General features: G+C 44.0%; 1 protein-coding gene across 2 annotated transcripts in view; it reads left to right on the top strand.

The window, feature by feature from the left end:
• Window positions 1-19,052, top strand: part of SESTD1 (SEC14 and spectrin domain containing 1) — a 420,103-nt gene that overhangs the window by 82,491 nt on the left and 318,560 nt on the right. For both annotated transcript variants that reach the window (XM_086956209.1, XM_086956208.1), the window contains exon 5: window positions 15,815-15,928. In XM_086956209.1, the coding sequence (XP_086812335.1) occupies window positions 15,815-15,928 (114 nt within the window). The remainder of the gene's footprint in view (window positions 1-15,814; window positions 15,929-19,052) is intronic.

Below are 19,052 nucleotides of genomic sequence, written 5' to 3'. Positions count from 1 at the left end.
TACTGCGCAGATCGTCCTTGCGATGATCCACGTTGATCGAAACAATTATTAGAATTAGACGAGTTATCCGAGCGATCGTTCTGAGCACCACGACCTCTACCACGTGATGTTTGCTGCGAACCACCACGACCTCCTCTAGATGAGTTACCATTGTTACGTTCATTCAAAACAGGGCAATTGAATTTAATGTGTCCCTCCTGTCTACAATAAGCACATTGATTGTACCCTAACGAGGATCTTTGGGAGGAGGAGTCGTTACGGGTTTGGGATCTGTTCGATTGTGGCTGTGACCTATTCTGTTGTGAAGTATTCTGATTTGACCGCGGAGGATACGCTTGTTGCAACAACACTTTAGTTTTGAGCTCTTTCGTCTTTTTATCAGCACGGTCGTTCTCTTCTTTCTCTCTATTCTCATAGTATTGTGCCGTAGCCAATATCTGAGCCGAAGTAGAAACGGCCCATGCACTTTCCGAATTTCTCAATTTATTGCTCAAGTCGGGCAATAAATTTGAAACAAATTTATCCACAAACAATCTCTGACCACCCTCAGTACCCATATCCTGACCACTATGGTCGATGAATGCCTCCTCAAACCTCGTAAAGAAGTCGGAAACACTCTCATCTTTCTTCTGCTTACAGGCTGACAACTTGTCCCAGTTCACCTTCATAGCTGGCATAAGTGTTTTCATTAGCGTAATAATTCTTTGAGGAAGGTCAAGAATCAACTGGTCGGGTTTAGTAGCAGCTACTTGTCCGGCGTCTGCCGCTACAATGGCAGCCCAAGCACCACCTAATTCAGCCGGGTGATTTTCCTGTCGAATCTTTGCCCATACCGGTTGCGGTACGACATTGCCAAACAACATATCGATATCGGCAAGATTCATTACCGTAGCATCTACAAGCTGTGATAATTCTTTGTAATATCCTGTAGGATTCTTGCGTGGGTCAGGCAAAGATTGCTTCACCTGTAACACTTCCGAGCGTTTCCATGGGAGATGTATCCATATTCTCCTGAAGTGCGCCAATGTCGGAGGTTGAGCATTAGGATTAGCTGGTATCCAAACCGGCGGAACTTCACGCATAGGATATTGGCCAGACTCGTCTGGTTGTTTTTCAATATCTTCAACGAACAATGCATGAGGGATGGGAGCCGGACGAAGAGATAGCAATCGTTCAACAGCACGTCGAACGTTAGTATCCACTATCAGCCCATTTGCGAACTGAAGCTGGAGATCAGACAGAGCGGTGAGCACCTCGTCAGGCGCATCAACCGCTATCTGATCATAAAGGAACTTACACATTTCGTTAAACACATATCTCTGGGTTGGTATATTGAATTGACAAAATGTTTCGAGGACAACACGGGGTGGACTTCTCTGAGGATTTACCATCCAACCCATCGCCATATTATATAGCGCAACGCGTTCTCTGTTTCCAGGAAGCTGACTACGTCTCTGAGGACCATCGGAACCAGCGGACCCATGAACAGGTCCGAGCGAATGAAAGAAACTAGCCGCAAGAGGAGAATTGCGACTACGAGTAGAGGGAGAAGAATAAGACACAGGGCTAACAAGAGAAGGAGTAGAAACAGTAGCAACAGCAGGAGTTAACAAAACAGGAGCAGTAGCAGGAGCAGTAGCGGGAACAGGAGTATGTGGAAGCGGAGGAGCAGTAGGAATAGAAACAGACAAAGAAGCAGGAACAGTCGGAAGAACGGGTGCAGGTTGAGGAACAGGCGGAGGAGGAATAGGCGGAAGAATAGGAACGGCAGGGACCACAGGAGCTGCGGTACCCTGTACGTACGGAGGTGGCGACTTCATAAGATAAGACATTAAGGGATCCTCAACTGGCTCTTCCTTCTTTTCCGACTCCGTTGGTAAAGCGGGGTAACATTTATCTACAGTCATATGCTGTAATCGGTCAAACACTTCCTTATCCTTAACCTCCTTATCTCGCTGAAATTGCTCTGCTTTCTTCACTATGGTAGCAACATTATCTCGCTGATTACGTTTAGTCTGTCTGATTTCTTTCTGTCGGGCTTCTTTGCGCCACAACCGAAAGGCATCAAACATGGCCGGCCGTGACTTTCTTTCGAACAATTTAATCTCTAGATTATCTAAAATCGGGGCCTCGAAGCTACCATGAGGTGGCCAACGAAGGTCGCCGTCCTTTTTCGTATATTTAATCCAGTAATCGTTAAAGGTAACTGGGCCTAGCCCATGCTTACTATAGAGCTCATACGTGGGAGTTCCAACCGGAGGTATCGGACACGAGTCCTCCAATCGGGAATCCATACCACAAGGCTTGAAACAACTAAACAAAGTACTGCGACCAGGCATCTTGCACACTAGCCGAGTTTCACAGACTTCAAGGGTTACGGGATTTACCAAGTCCCAGCAAAGAACAAAACCCTCGGTCTTTGGCGGCTGCAGTCGTCAAACAACACAACAAAGTACGCTAGCAAAGTGTCACCGACAAAAACACTCACACAGCGCTAACAACAAAAACACTCGCTAAAGTGTCAACAACCAAGAACTATGGGAGCGACCCACAAATACTTAACTCAAAGATCGATGGCGCCACCAGGAAGGCCCGTCAATCGTCTCGCTATACCAAGGTCTACGCCAGGCGCCAAAAACAGGTCTACAGTCAGGGCAGCAGTCCGTCGCAGCCGTCCGGAGGCGGGAATCTTCGCGGGAAAAGTCTTCGGGCCACTTATTTCGACAACAGGATCGATGAAGCGGAGTGCACCTTCCCTCGGAGATTTCACACGAAGTTCCTCACGATCGTCGGGCTTGGACCGGTACCACTGATGCAGCCCCACGTTGGGCGCCAACTGAAGGACTGGGTTCTTTAAGACCCAGCGGTGCCAGGGCACAACACCTGAAACCTTCGTGGGTAACCTGCTCCGGCGTACGAATCACAGAGACACGGGACACTTCCTTCGACGTCAAAGATTCAAGGTTTATTTGCTGCAGGGAACACAGAGATCACGACAAGTACACAGCGTGCAACTTGGGGAGACTGCTTCAAATTGGTTCTGTGGATCGCTCCTTTTATACAGTTTTTACCCATAGGATAACATTGAACACAAAAGTTTACAACCCGGTTCCCACCATTATCCCCCAGAGGGGTCACTTTGGTCACTTTGAAACACATGAGGTCCGGAACATAAGTGCGGAAACATTTGGCGGTTCCCAACTGTAAAAACCATCTTCCCACCATTAGCAAATTCCAATCAGCAGTAAAACAGATCGAAATAGGAACAAGGACAGGTGTAGAGGAAGACGGAGACAGTGGGGAGATCGGAAAGGGTGTCAAAGGGGAGGTAACGGGAAACACGAGATACAGGCATCAAAGGGACGTGCCTAATGAGATGCACGGCTGAGACAATAAGTCCGTGCAGCAAGATGAGCCTCGAGCGGCGCCATCTGCCTTACAGTAACAACCCCCTCATCATAAAGACACTCACAAAGAACATGTGTCTTCCGCAAATATCTTGGGAGTCCCAGGGTCGCGAAGCGGACAACGTCCGTTCGCTGGCTACTTGAGGGCAAGAGACAAAATGGATGCCGTATCTAAGATGGAACCCGTGGGTACAGATGAAAAACCCACATAACAAACGAACGGTTTAAGTTAGCACAGCGAAACTGCGCGCACTTACTAAACTCGTCATTTGCGGTTCATAGATACCAGACTCAACCATATTCGTGCGAGTCGAAAACACCACTTACAATTGTCACGGAACCTCAGGATGAACTTCAGGGCTAAAATGTTATATTTGTTTGCTTGTATATTTGCTTGCTTATCAATTCTTAAATCTATTACTAATCCAAAGCCCTTTCAATAACTAATGGATCTATTTTAGTTGATTAGGTTTGTTGATTATGACTTAAACCTCATTTACGTGATTTTCTCATGGAATAACCACAGACTCGGGTAAGTATTAAATGTTTATCTAAATTAGTCCTATGAGCAAACAAATTACAGTGTTAAATCCATCTTTCGGAGGAAATGGAATCGGTCTATCACATTAAAATAAGATTTCACAATAACCAGTACCCCAGGAAAGAGAGGATAGAGATAGAAAGGCACATTGACACAATACACAGATTTATATTTACCTAGGATGGTTCGAAAATCCGACCCCTCTGGCCAAGAGCCATAGGCCCCTTGAAGAGTTCAGGTGACAAGTTCTTTAGGACAGGATAAGACAGGGCAGATGACCTCTACTGGATTTGACGCCTGCGTCTCACCCCTCCCTGATGCTAACTTCCTCCTCGATTCTTCTGCGATCTTCTTCTAATTCTATTACCTCCTTGATTCTTCCACGATCTTCTTCTAATTCTAATTTGCTTTGAAAATTCTAAGTCTGCTTCATCAGGTATTCGATCAGCATTCGGACAGCATCTCTGTCTTTCAGCGTTCTGGCAGCGACTGCTCTAACTAAATCTAACTACCCCAATTATACTCTCTTAATGGGATGTACCACCCCTAAATGTTTCAACTTTATGAAACTTTTATTTCTGATTGGACGAGCTGAGTGGATGATCATCACACCATGTTAAGTTCATTGTTTTAAGTTCCCGCCCATTAACTTGTTCTCCTAAGCTTTATTTCCCACCCATATTTGTAAACTTTATCGACAACAATGTATAAAATTTCACAGTTGTTTATTTAATCTTCGGGATGTTCAGCTGGTTCACAGGACATGTGTGGAGAATGTCCTTGGACGAGTCCCAAGACTTGAGCTCACTGCTTTAGAGTTGTCCCTCCTGCGCATGTGGGCAAACCGACATGGGTGTCAGACCTCAGCATCGTTCAGAGGCCCAAAGACGAACTAATAGAGAGGTCAAAAGACAAAGTATTAAATTCAGAATAGAATGATTTCGCTGTACACAACCTATCCCTATTCTAATCCCATTTACTTATAAAGACTATTTATGCATTAGCACCTCGTATATAACGCAGTTTAGTTTCAGCAAAGCAGATACTTAGCACGTGAGTTCCCAAGCAGCCATATTAGATGCTATTGCGCAGAAGCAGAATTTTCCCTCCAAGCGTTAAGACTTCATGCAGCTGACGAATGTGCAGTTAATTTTCACGCTTTATCACCCATTCTTAATTAGACTTGGTTTACTTGTTAGAAAAACACATAGGCAAGCTTCCCTTTTTCTAGAAATATATGGAATTTTGTGCAAATTAGTATTACAAACATTAATACTTCCTTACGGGATTATATGAGAGGATTGCATCCGAGCAAGTCTTTTTTACACAAATCCTTGCTCCATCAATGCTAGGCATCTATTTGCTTGTGCGGTGGCAAAGTTCTTGGGCCAAATTTGGGCTACTAGAGCCAGAGCCAAGAAGGTGAACACCAAGTAAAGCTCTAGTTAAACTTCCTAGGATTTAGTATTCTAAAACTTTAAGGATGGGCCCATTTTGCAGTTTTATACGATGTATTCTGTACCCACTGTATCCTGATGTTTTAGTACGACATTGTCATCGATCCATTGCAATGATGAATTTAATACAATAATGTATTTTAAGACAGACTTATTACTTTTATTGTATTAATTATTACTGTTTACAAGTGCGAATTAGTGGATGGTACTGGAGAGAAACAGTAACTGCTAATCATCATGGATTGTATTTAACTGTGAATGTCCCATTGCACGATTGTGCATTTTACTTAAGGTCTACAATCAAATATTGGTGTTATTCACTTTATATTTATTTGATCTTTATTTGGTTGTTGCACAACCTGTTGGCGTCACTGGGCTCTTGAAGCATGTAGATATAGCAGAATTTGAAACATTTTTATTGTATACTCCCATGCTTTCATCAGGCCTTGTAATAAGACCTGTATTTTATCTGTATAGTTTTTACTGTTGGTGTTTTGTAAGAAAACTTTTATGACTTGCCGAAATAAAGTAATTGAAAGATAAAGGCTATGCCACTAGGTGGTTATGCCATGAACAGAGTTCAGGGTTTCCCCAAAAGAGGACAGGGCTCAATGTAAACCCCAAATTGCTCCATTAGTGGTAGTGTGGGCGAGCAGCTTTAGGCATAACACAGAGGAGTGGAAGACATTTATTGCGCAACATTGACCCATAATGGACAAACGACTCAAAGAGGAGATGCACTCCAATTTTAGAAAAATATGCATTGTTTGTTTTTTATTTTAAAGCCAAGATCTTAAAACGGTTCAATGTTATCCCATGGAGGAAAACAATAATGAGGTTTAAGAGGTAAGTATCACACTTACAGTTCCAGTCTTCTGAGCCAAAGCTCAGCAAGGAAAAGATACACAATTGATGGACGGAATGCAGAACAAACCAAAACATTCTTCCCCAGTGACAAGATCTGGGTTAAATCGATCCTTCTTTTGCACACCATGCAACCCAAGTTTAGACTTGGTCATATGCAAATCAGTCTTGACCCTGTGCCTCATGGCAACAGTCCAGCCCGAACTGCCAAGCCAGGTCCTCCCTGGACCGGAAACAAGCATCCTAGGACCGGTCAGCAAGGGGCAAGGGTCAGGTGAGTACCAAAACTGCTCCACCAGCGGCACAGGGGCCTGGTGCAGAGATCAAAATCAGAGTTTTGCCCAATTTGTTTCAAGGGAGACTGGGGGTGCTCGAATCCATGCTGCTTGCAGGTAAGTAAAGCAGAAGCAGGCAGCCGTCCTCTCTTCCCCATAGCCAATTACAATGCTGCAATGGCAGTGTTGTGATTGGCTAGGACGCCGTCCTTACAGGCATCTATGGGGAGGCCATTTTCTTCATGAAGGCTGTGCAGCAGCCTACATGAAGAAAACGGAGAGTGCTATGACTGGTTTGGTAGGCCCTTCACGAATCCTGGTTAGGAAAAACCTTAGGGGAAGCGTTTTTTTTTCTTCAAATTAAAAGCCACGGACAAGTGACCCTGTTGTTAGGAGTGACAGGAAAACATTGACATCCGCGATTGGAATAAGAAAAGCGACAGAGTGTGGTCTTGGTTTTAAATATAACCATTGGATTGAGTTCTTGAGTGTACTTGTTTGAAGGGGTTCATTATCCTGAATGTACATTAAACTACAGGAGCTAACCTCTCTTTACATTGAAGATTTGAAATTGTAGATAAAGATAAATTATCATCTACCTCAACCATCAGTTGTAGTGACCTGAAAACCTTAGCCTGAGTGCAGTTGCACCGGTTTGACACAAGGTTGATATAAGATCGTTTTTAAATAAGAGGAGAACAAAGTTATTGTCCTGAAGAAGGTGGTCCTATTGCGAATGTGCCACTGAAACGCATTGACACCCACAATATAATTTGTGTTAAATTTGGACGAGTCAGCATCAAGCTATAGACAGGGAACTTGGATCCATGCCTTATGCTGTCTTTGTATATAGCCAAACTAACATCTAAAAGACATAGTAAATTGTCTCTTTATATTCTCCTTTTTACCTGTGTTTGTAGATTATTGCATTTTTAATGTATATGAATTTGTGTTTTTTAATGATGTGATCAAGTTTTTGTGTTATACAAATCTGTACAATTTTTATATTAATTAAAATATATTAATAATTTGACAAGAATAAGCAGTCGACTTATAAGTGCCTTTATCATTGATGAGTACGGTATGTGTGGAGTATAAGTTTGGTGGGATGATGAGTGTGACTTGTTGAATATAGGTCCCATCCAAAGGGAACATTTCTTTTAACTTTATGGCCCTGGGGACGACCAAACAGTCAAAGCCCATAACATTGGGCTAGCAACTCCTGCTCGACCCGCCCACCCACCCGACCGCCCCCAGCCAGGCATACCCTTCTTCTGCTTTCTCGCAGTTTGAGAAGCAGAAACGTAAAATGGTATTTATACCATTTTACGTTTCTGCTTCTCGCACTGCGTGAAAGCAGTGGTGCGATGTTCCGACGCCCAAGTGGAGGAGCCGCCCTTGCATCTAAATTCTAAATTTAGGGGGCGTTTAAGGGGAGTATCCAGTAGAGCCAATGGGGACCTTAACTGGGGTGACTAAACCCTCTATTATGCCACCCGCCTGTGGGAGGGGGCATAGACCTAGCCATGATTGGAGGACCCTCATCTTCGAGATTGAGGGGACTGAAAAGTGTGCCTAACTTCGCCTCCTTCACCTGAAGGGTGGGGTAGGCAAAGGTGGGAGCACCTCTAAGCCTTTCTAAGTTTTCCGACCCAAAGTCTGGGTGTGAACCGGGGACTGCCATCTGCTGCTAGCAGCAGAGGCCGGGGGTCGCATTACTAAGGTGGGAGGCCTTTGATGCTTCCCCTTCGAGCACTGTGTCCAGCCTGAGGGAGGAGGTGTGACATCAGGATGTGCAATTTTTTCTGGTCCCTGAGAGCAGAGGCCCAGGGGTCCAGATACATGTCTTTGTGTTGCAGGCTACCTAAAGCTAGTCTGTAACCACACCAGGGTCAGTAGGTCTCCAGGGGGCACCTATGAGGTGCCCTCTTGAGTACATGGTTTAATAAATTTCACAATGGCATCAGTGTGGATTTATTACAAGGAGTTGTTTGGTACCAAACACTCCTGGTTTCAGTGAAGCAATCAGGGTGCTGTGGAACTCGATGTCAAGTTCCCAGCCCATGTGCTCTTTATGGCTTCACTGGCACTTACAATATTAAGGAACTGACCCTAATACTGTAAGAGCAAATCTTCTCATGCAGACTTGCCCACACATGTGATATAGTGCACCCTGCCTTAGGGCTGGTAAGGCCAGCTAGAGGGGTGATTTACCTGTATCTTTGCCAGTGCTAGTTGGCATGGCACACAGGCAGTGTGCCATGTTGATGTTGTTTTGTCTGCACCAGGCCATGCATGCTGCAATGGCAGTTTGTATGGTGTAGGTGAGGGGTCCCTTGGAGACCTTCTTCAGTCCTAGTGCCCTAGGTACCCATGTACCTTTTACGAAAGCTTTCAGGGGGTCTGCAGGGCCAATTGTGGATCGGTTTTAGGGAAAGAATACTGGCACTGGGAACCTGGACAGCAGGGTCTCAGTACTCCACAGCCAAAGTTACATTAAAAGCCAGGCAAAAGTTGGAGGGTACTGCAACTGAAGTCCATTTTCTCACACTAATGATGTGAAACCTTTGCCCAGTCTTAGACTCTGTAAACATGACAAAATGAGGAAATAATATTAGCACAAAATGTACTGCATTATGGTGCATAATTTGGCTTGTCTTGGCACATAATTTAGTCAGTGTCCTCCCCTCTCACATAATTTCAGTAGCTCTGGTTATAAGATAAATCTTTAAACTACCAGGCATATTAATTTTCTGGATGGACATTCATTATCTTTATAGCAACTATGCGTTTTCAGAAAGCCTATTCATGTTAGTCAATTAAATAGGTCCAATCCTTCTTGCTTATTCTATCCTACCATATACAGGCTTTTCATCCTCTATAGCATTTTTGACGACTTTATTCCTAATCATTTCTTCCTGACTCTTGGATGTGCATTAAGTGACATGCTTTATAGATGTCCTTCGATGGCAGTTTGCTTCTCCTTCTACTTATTGGCTAACTGAAAAGTCTGATCCTTAGTTTCCAGTTTGAGCACGTCAAAGCCCAAGGGACATCCAGTTAAGTGGGGTTCACATGTTTCCTACTGGAGAATAGCCAGTAGGAAACAATTCCTCTTGACAGCTCAGACTTTGTATTTAAGCAGTGTGTTATCCCTAGATGATCTTGATGAGGCCCTCAACATGGCCTTGACTTTCTTGTTTTGTATCAAAGCAGTGTTGATTTGGAATCCATGTGAGGTCCTAGATTTTCACTTTGAAGTTCAACAATCGGTCTCGCCTTTGGGATCTTATACGTTTTTTGCCAGAGCTATTGGCTTTGCCAATGTCTTTAAGCTATGTTGTAGAGCATTGTGGCTAATGTGCATTATGTTGAAAAGTTATAATAAAACAACATACAGCCATGCTCTTGGCAGGCAGATCCAAAAGTGGCAACTATAAATGAGCTATGCCCTGTTGCCTGAAGATCATTTACACGGGATGCGGCACATTTCGGACTGCCTTCTAAAAAATACAATAATAGGAGCTGAAGGCAGAGGATGAACCACAGCCTGAAAACTATTTAATGGTAAAATAAAACTTATTTGTGCTCATCTCTACCATCATTAGGAATAGATAATGAGAAACTAGGGAAAAAACATAACACCCTAACTTATAATATGTAGTTTGCATGCAGCTTTTTGAGGCCAGTTCATAAGCCACTGTTTTGTATTAGGATTGTTACTTGTGAACTGCTGTAACAAAAGTATACTTATAGCAAAAGCGGTAGCCCACCGAGCAATCCACATAAAATACAGTACTGTGATCTGCATGTACACATTCTTTACAGCAGGCATATTAACCCTCTGTGCTACTTTATCATGAGTTAAACTGCCACTAGACAAAATTCAGATCCCTCTCCTGCAGGAACATTAATCACCAGAGTTATCTTGGCTTTTTTATTGCTGCCTGAAAACTGCTGGAAGCGCAAGGAACTGCAGCAAGGGCTTTTAAAACCATATGTTACTTGTAAACATAGCCCTCTTAGCCCCTCACCTCCAGACACCGCACCTTAAGGTCAGCATTTGTTGTGGCTGCAGGGGTCACCCTGTTTTTAGTCCCTCACATCGCAATTGTTGCTGGGGGACTCTGCGTTGTACAATGCAGCGCAGGGAGCTTTTGACGATATTAAAATGCAGATACATTTAAAAACGATTAATCTAAACAGGAAACCGTTCCACCATCAGCCACTATTATAAAAAAAACAAGCATTTACAATGCAATAGGTCTCGCAGCATTAAAGTTTGAGTTATTGGCATTGTGTATGACAATGTTTTGCATACATTTTTTTTGCAAACTTTGAATTGGTGAGCAGTGAGAGTGTGTGCAAGAGTATGCTGTTGCTCACAGCTGATATTATTCACACAACTCTGATGATGCACCTCAGGCACGGGGCTCACAGCTGTTATTATTCACACAGCTCTGATGATGCACCTCACGCACGGGCTCACAGTTGTTATTCACACAGCTCTGATGATGCACCTCACGCACGGGCTCACAGTTGTTATTCACACTGCTCTGATGATGCACCTCACACACGGGCTAACAGTTGTTATTCACACAGCTCTGATGATGCACCTCACGCACGGGGCTGACTCAGTTATTATTCACACAGCTCTGATGATGCATCTCAGGCACGGGCTCACAGCTGTTATTATTCACACAGCTCTGATGATGCACCTCAGGCACAGGCTCACAGCTGTTATTATTCACACAGCTCTGATGATGCACCTCACGCACGGGGCTGACAGTTGTTATTCACACAGCTCTGATGATGCACCTTAGGCACGGGCTCACAGCTGTTATTATTCACACAGCTCTGATGATGCACCTCACGCACCGGGCTGAAGCAGTTATTATTCACACAGCTCTGATGATGCACCTCAAGCACGGGCTCACAGCTGTTATTATTCACATAGCTCTGATGATGCACCTCACACACGGGGCATGTAGTTATTGTTCACACAGCTCTGATGATGCACCTCACGCACGGGCTCACAGCTGTTATTATTCACACAGCTCTGATGATGCACCTAAGCACGGGGCTCACAGCTGTTATTATTCACACAGTTCTGATGTTGCACCTCACACACGGGCTCACAGCTGTTATTATTCACACAGCTCTGATGATGCACCTCACGCACGGGGCTGACGCACTTATTATTCACACCGCTCTATTTTGTGTACCTTTGTAACTGTATATATGTAACTTGTTAGTGTGTTTAGTGTATCTTGTGTACCTTTTGTAACTTACCTAGTTCTTTTGTAAAGCGCTCTGACACCTTTTAGGTAAAGTTTGCGCTATATAAAACTTCATTAAAGAAAGTAAATAGTATAGGTAAATATTAATTAATTTCAGCAGTGGATTTGCGAGTTCCCTACACCTCCGTCATTAGTGTAACGTTGTGAGGGCACAGACCCGCAATAGCGTACTGACTACAGAGATTGGAATCGCGGCAATAACTAGAGTGGGTGAGCGTGTGCCCAGTCTGTTTCTTTATTCGAACGGGATGCCTCTGTAGTCTGCTACGATGGGTGACGTGCGAGAAAGCAAGTCAATGCCTCAGCAGGGTGCCACTCGAACCACTGCTTCTTAACGGAACGTTTAGTGTCGAAAATGCCACATATGCCTCAGAGAACCGTCCCCGTATGGTACATGCCCTGACAACGTCCCTTAAGGATGCCACGCATATCCCAAAACCCGGGAACGGGGGCAGCAGCCAAAGCTTCCTGCACGGAGTATCAGTTACGAACATACCCGGGAGAGGTCCAACAATGGTTCACTCTGACGATAAACGGCCATACCACACTCTTTAACGTTCCTCCCATCCTGAAAGTCGAGCCACAGGCTGGCCTAACATCCCCGCTCTGGGAGAAGCGGTTAAAAACAGGTCAGTTACCGACTAACATTAAGAAACCCCTAACCAAGGCAACAAACTCGCTTAAAACTGGGCGGCTTCCACAGCCTGTATGAGAGCGGCTGGAGAGTAGCACGTGCTGACCTGCCCCAGCATCAAATTAAATGGCATGAACAGACAGCAAAAAGCATGAAAACCACAACACGAAACCGAAACCTTCCGTGGGGCGGGACTTCCGTCTTTGGAAGCCCGCGTACGCGCCCACGGAGGGCCACGGAGAGAAGCAGTGCTGGTGACGCGGGGCTGCCATGCCCGAGGGAGAGCCCAGCGGAGGCTGCAGAAGTCCAGAATGGCGGTAAGTGGCGCATAGTTGTAGGGGGGAGGGGGGTGCGCTTGTGTGTGTGTGTGTGCGCGCGCCTGTGTGTATGTGTGCGGCGGAGGCGGCAGTGGGGAGGGAGGGTCTCTATGTGTGTGTGCGTGCGTGTGTGTAGGTGCGCTCGGGTGTGTGTCTCTGTGTGTGCGCATGCGTGCAGGGGGAGGTGTGGCTGTGTGTTACGGCTTTCCAGGAGACAGGAGCTGGCCACAGCGAGCGCGTTCTCGTGCGCGTGGCCCGCTCAAATCGCCTTCTGGCAGAGGAAATGCGCGCAGCCAGGTGCTGTCTCCTGGAAAGCTGCGTCGCTCACAATAGGTCTCTGGCGAGACCGCGCTTTGCGCTGTAAATCGCCACGTGATCTAAAAAGGGCATGGCTCAGCCCCTCTGGGACCAACATTTGACGAACCTGGTCCAACGATGTACCATTTAAAATAAATTCCAGCCAAACCATTTTTAATTTTCTGTCAATAGTGATCCGGCCAACTGAGCCACAAGCTTGTAAAGTGAGCCAGCAGGCTACAAAAAACATTGTTATGAATACTGAAAATTCCAGCACTCTAAGTTAGGAACATTAGTTAAAGCAGGCTTGAAACCATGTGAGCATTTTTGGATTTTATTGTAAGATTATTTAAGATCCAATAATTCTTCATGAAACTAATTAGCACATGCCGTGGTTCTGCCCTGACTGTTATCCTGAACCTCCGTTTGTTAAGGTTGTTGTAAGTATTGACCATTAAGCACATTATGACTGAGCATACCACAAAATAATAAACATTACTGACCAGCTAAAAAGTCACTAATGCTACTAACGAATGTGTCAACGCAAGAGCTAGCTACCTTCCTCCACCCTTCAGTCAGATGTCTGCTAAGGGACAGCTTAGCTGTACCGTATATTTACAAGCTACAATCCATGCACCTGGATTGGATGCCTGCAGTCACTGGCAGCTAAATTATAAATTCAGATTGGTTTTGTTTTACTTGTGCCATGCCGGAAGCATGACCTATGTAAACACTGTAACAACTCATACTAATAATGACAACAAAATTAAAAGTATTAATCAAATTACCAAGAATGAAAGGTGGCTGGCTTCTGCAACCTTTCAGAGTTGTCATCCACAGACAACAAAAAGATGTATACTGTACTTTGGTCATTTACAGGCTGAGTTATATTACAGCATAACCATTAAACCTGGACATTTAACTTATAAAAAGTTTATACTAATTGATGATAGGGCCTTTTACTGGCTTCAGAAAAACTGCCTCCTGCGTGTGTCACAGAGCTGCCTTGGTGCGGTACCCTCGGTGCAAAAGCTATTAGCATTTCGCAGGACGCCTAGATTTTATTTCTTATAAAATGCCAAGAATCTTGCAGAAATCCAAACATCTGTTCAACAGCTCAGGGAAGGATAATAAAACATGGATTTACATTGCGGTGAGCAAGCATGTAATCCTCGGCTGCTCTCTAGGTAAACAAACCCCACGCTTGCACTATAGACACCAGGTAGCGCGCACTGAAAGAACAAGCACTGGCAAAGTCAGCAAGTTAAGTGGGCGCCTGCTAAAATATGGCGCCTGTGTTGATAATGCTGAAAGTTTAGCGCAGCGCCCGAGGCAGGACAGCAATGAGAAAGCTGCCTGATGCGTTGCCAAACAAAAAAATATATATATATAGTGCAAGTTTAGCGAAGTGCCTGGGGGCATAAAAAGTTCATACAAACTGATGATAGGGCCTTTTACTGCCTTCACAAACACTGCCTCCTGCACATGTCACAGAGCTGCCTCAGTGCACTACCCTCGGTGCAAAAGCTATTAGCATTTCGCTGGACGTCTCGATTTTATTTCTTATAAAATGCCAAGAATCTTATAGAAATCCAAACGTCTGTTCAGCTCAGGGAAGGATAATAAAACATGCATTTCATTGCAGCCAGCCTGCATGCGATCTCCGGCTGCTCTCTAGGTAAACCAAACCCCACGCTTGCACTATAGACACCAGGTAAAAAAAATAACAAATATAGTGCTTACGAAGTATTCAAGGAGGCCGTGTCCCTCCGCAAGTAAAAGATCTAATCGCAGTGGGCAGGGCCAAAAGTGGACAGGGTGACAACCCTCAGTGTAATGATTGCCTTCGGTGCAATCATTACACTGTGTTTTGTAACCCATTACGCAAAAAGACGCGCACAAATCAAAATTGCAGGCGGAGCAGCAGCACAACTTTTGGAACCTTATCGATTCCAAGAAGCCCTTGCATGGCGAGAGCAGCGCACATGGCGAGACCTAAAAAGATGGAGTCTGTTTGAAAAGCGGGTATTACGTAGATCAAATGTGACTTAGCAATTTTGTCTCTTAAAGTACTTCATAACTTCCTTTTTACCTTTGCCTCATTTTCATATTTTGTATTCATTCTGATCTTCTAAGACTATACAATAGAAGTTACATTGTGTTGTGCAGCTTGTAGTGTAGAGTTAAGGTTGTAAAACATAATGGCTAAAAATAGCAAACTTCATCACTGATAGGTATTACATAGATTGCACTTGGCATGCTAAAGTACAACCTATCTTTGGGTTGATTCAAAATGTTAATAGCCTACTTAAAATAAGTAATTTGTGAACTAATATTAGTCAAGTGGTCTTAGTAAAAACTTGCAGGTGGTCTAATCAATGGGGAGTAAGATTAATTTTTGTGGTGGCGGGTATAATAATATTTTGATCTTGGCACTTCATGCAACAAGGTGTTACAGTTTACATGGTATATTTTACTCCGACTCCTTGATGTTTACATACAGCCCAATAGAACACATCACTGAAATGTAAATTTAGTGCACATGCCACTTCTATTGCAACCAAAATCATATGTATCAATTTAGCACACTGATTCTACAAGTGATAAGTATGTTGTATCAATGAAATTATGTCCTTTTTGTTAGTAGTTTAGTAAACTTGTTTATACTTTATGTTCCTCCTTTCCATTTTAAACAGCTTCAATGTTTTCTTATTTATTCCAGAATGTTGTTCCTCCTGAAGTGTCACTTGTTTGTGTAGTGAAACCTGATGAATTTTGGGACAAGAAAGTTACACATTTTTGTTTTTGGAAAGAAAAGGACAGACTAGGTTTTGAGGTATGTATATCATCTAGTAATTGCTACTTTTTAGTTACTTTGTTTCCGTAGCATTGCCTTTCAGAAGATATTTTAATGATGTTAACACATCAGTGGGCTGGCTAAAGCTTTTGGCTGGGTGTGAATGTCCACATTTAAATCTCTCTCTTTCCAGCTTTCAAAAGCCTTTACAGTGCATTTGATGTTATCAGAATCAAAAATACTTGTGACTTGAAATATGTATTATATTTCCGTTTTTTGCTAAATAGAAATTTAATAAAGCTTGCAAATTGTCAATTTCGATTTTTTCCAGTCTCTATTAAATAATGAAAGAGTAGCTTCAAAATGTAAATTTGAAAATGCAATTTTTAATAGTGTTATAAGTTTCGATGATACCATGATTCCTTTTATCTATAGTTGGCTTGCATAAAATTCAACTGGCTTCTAATAATTGAAGATTTTCTAGGTCCTTAAAAAGAGGCCTCCATTCATTGTTGAGAATGGGGGAGTTTTCAAATGGTTCATGTTGCACAGCATTGACAAAAAGATTTGCCAAAACCAATTGGTTAAAAAGGAGAGACCGATTTGCTTTGCCGATGCTTGTTTGGATGTTTCCAATATTTAACTGCAGTCTTTCTTCTACCTGTAAATAAACACCCTATTCTTCATTGAAGCCGTGAAAGTTATTGAGTGTTATTTACTATGTTAGTGTGTCTATGTTTCAAACCACTGCCACTCCTAGATTAAGCTTTGACTGTTACCAAGAAAGAGCTAAATGCCCAAAAGATACCTTGGTTATCGAATTGTAGAAAGGTAGTGTTGTGGCCCATGAACTCTATCTTGAGCGGGACCAGACGTTTAAAAGTAATGTCTAGAACACCTTAACTACTCCTGAACCCTCCCCCCCAAAAAAATGTATCATCACAAGAACCCTCTGACAAGATCCACTGGCAGCTCCTAATGATGATGATGATGATGAAGATGATTATGTACATCAAATAAGTCTTTTGCTGTGTAGCATCTTCACTCATCCTACTGAACCTTTGCTTTCTCAGATGAGGAAAGACGTTTTTAGATCTGCTTCTTAAGGAAACTGGCTCTTTATATGATGTATCAAAATGAGATATATTGTGTAAAGAGCCCAGTGGTTCCCTTTTAAGTGGACAGGGGCTTGCTCTAGCAATCCCAACGTGCTCTTTTACATGATAGTGTGGTCGAGCAAACTTGGGCTTATCAGATGGGAGTGTTAGAAAAATCACAAATGAACTCAATGGTCGATAAGTGAGACATACAACTCAGTAAGGAGATCACATGATTTAAAAAAAAGAACACATTCTTATATATATTGAGGCATCAAAAGCAATTTGTTCTGATAAGTTTTTCAAAAGAAATACTTTTGTATTCAAAAAGTCGACACATTTACAGAAGCTGCAATATTATCCTATGGGAGGAAAAGCATGTGCAACATTGAGGTACAGTACATCAACTTATAGGACCAGTCTCCAGGAGTTAAAGAGAGTGGTGGGCAAGGTCCGAGACAGCACCATCACCAGCTGCACTAGGGCAGTCGGGTGCAGGGATGCAAAACAGCGTCGGGTACACAATGTTATTCAGTCTGTTGGGATCTTTCTTCGTGTAAAGAAGTTGCAAGCTTTGACTGATTGGCCAGTCTGGCTGAACCAACAGGCGGGCTCATCCATGATGCTGTGGGACGTAGGGACACCTTTGGTCCTCTTCTCCAAGGCCCAGAGGTGATGGGTGCAGAGGTGCCTTTAGTCATCTGGTTTTCCTTACCGGGAGCAGTCGTGGTAGAGGGGGCCTGCGTGTAGAGGCTGCAGGTGATGGCATTGAGTTCACTTGGGGCGAAACCACTGTGGACTCCGTCTCAGGAGGGCTGGGGACCAAGATGACACGTTGATCCACTTCGACTTGGGCTTGGAGTGGCGGGTGCATCTGTGTCTTCCAGCATCCGGTTTCTGCAGAGCCAGAGTCCTCTCAGGAGTCTTTGGTTGCCTGCAGGATGCAGGGAAGCAGGTCTGATACTTCTCTGGAGGCCTTGGTCTGGGGTGAAGTGCTAGCAGGTCTCCTTGACTTTGGGGACTCAGCAGCTGCAGGACTATTATGTTTTGACGCAATTCTCGAAGTCAGCTGGCAGGGTTGGCGCCAAGTCAGTTGCTGGGTCTTCTGTTGTTGCTCTTTGCGACTCTTCAAGTCTGTCTTCTTCTTTCAGGTCGGTAGGATCTGTCTCTCTGTTGCTAGGGGCTCCCCAAAATACTGAATCTAGGGGCTTTAGGGGAGTGTAGGGTAGTAGCCAATGGGCTTCTTTCTATTGGAGTCACTACGCCTCCTAGATGTCCACTTCCTATGGGAAGTGGGCAAACCCTGTCCCAGAATTCCTACGTTTGCCATCACAAAGATGGCCAACACTGAAAAGTAATGTCCACTTCAGTTAGCCGTCCTTAGGACTGGTACTAGCTTGGGGCTGGGCACGTCTACCTTACTAAGACATTTTCACACCTGTCCAGGTGCCAAAGGGTTCTGGGCAAAGGGTGTTGGCTTCCTCTCCTGTGAGAGGAGCCAGATTTCTATTTTAAAGGTGGTGGCTTCTTTGAAGCTCCCCTGCCTTGGAATGCTAATCAAGGTCATCCTGAGGGAGGGGGTGTGAACACCCTCTTTCCGTGCATACTTTGTTTCTGACCTCCTGAAAGCATAAGCCCTCACCCTGAGAGGTCAGAAAACTGTCTTGGGTGACAGACTGACAGAGACCAGTCAGCCAACACACCAGAGGCTGGTAGGTTTTCAGAGAGCACCTCTAAGGTCCCCTCTGTGTACATGTACTCACAAATCCACCACCTAAATCAGTGTGGGTTTGGGAATACAAGATGTTTGATACCAAACATCCCTATTTTCAGTGAAGCCATCATGTAGCTGTGGTTTTTACCACTGTCCAGCACATGGGTTAAAATGGCTTCTCTGATCATTTGTACTGTCCAGTCTCTGATCAAGTGAAACTGTCCAGTAATGGGGCATATCTGGCCATGCAGATATGTCCACACATGTAATATATGGCACCCTGCCTTAGAGCTGTAAGGCCTGCTATAGTGGTGACGTAAAAATATTGCATGCAGTGTTAGAGGACATGGCA

This window comes from Lissotriton vulgaris, chromosome 2_1 (assembly GCF_964263255.1).
Source record: "Lissotriton vulgaris chromosome 2_1, aLisVul1.2, whole genome shotgun sequence".
Classification (NCBI taxonomy): domain Eukaryota; kingdom Metazoa; phylum Chordata; class Amphibia; order Caudata; family Salamandridae; genus Lissotriton; species Lissotriton vulgaris.
Note: the sequence above shows the minus strand (reverse complement) of the source record. Positions and strands in the feature narration are given on the sequence as shown.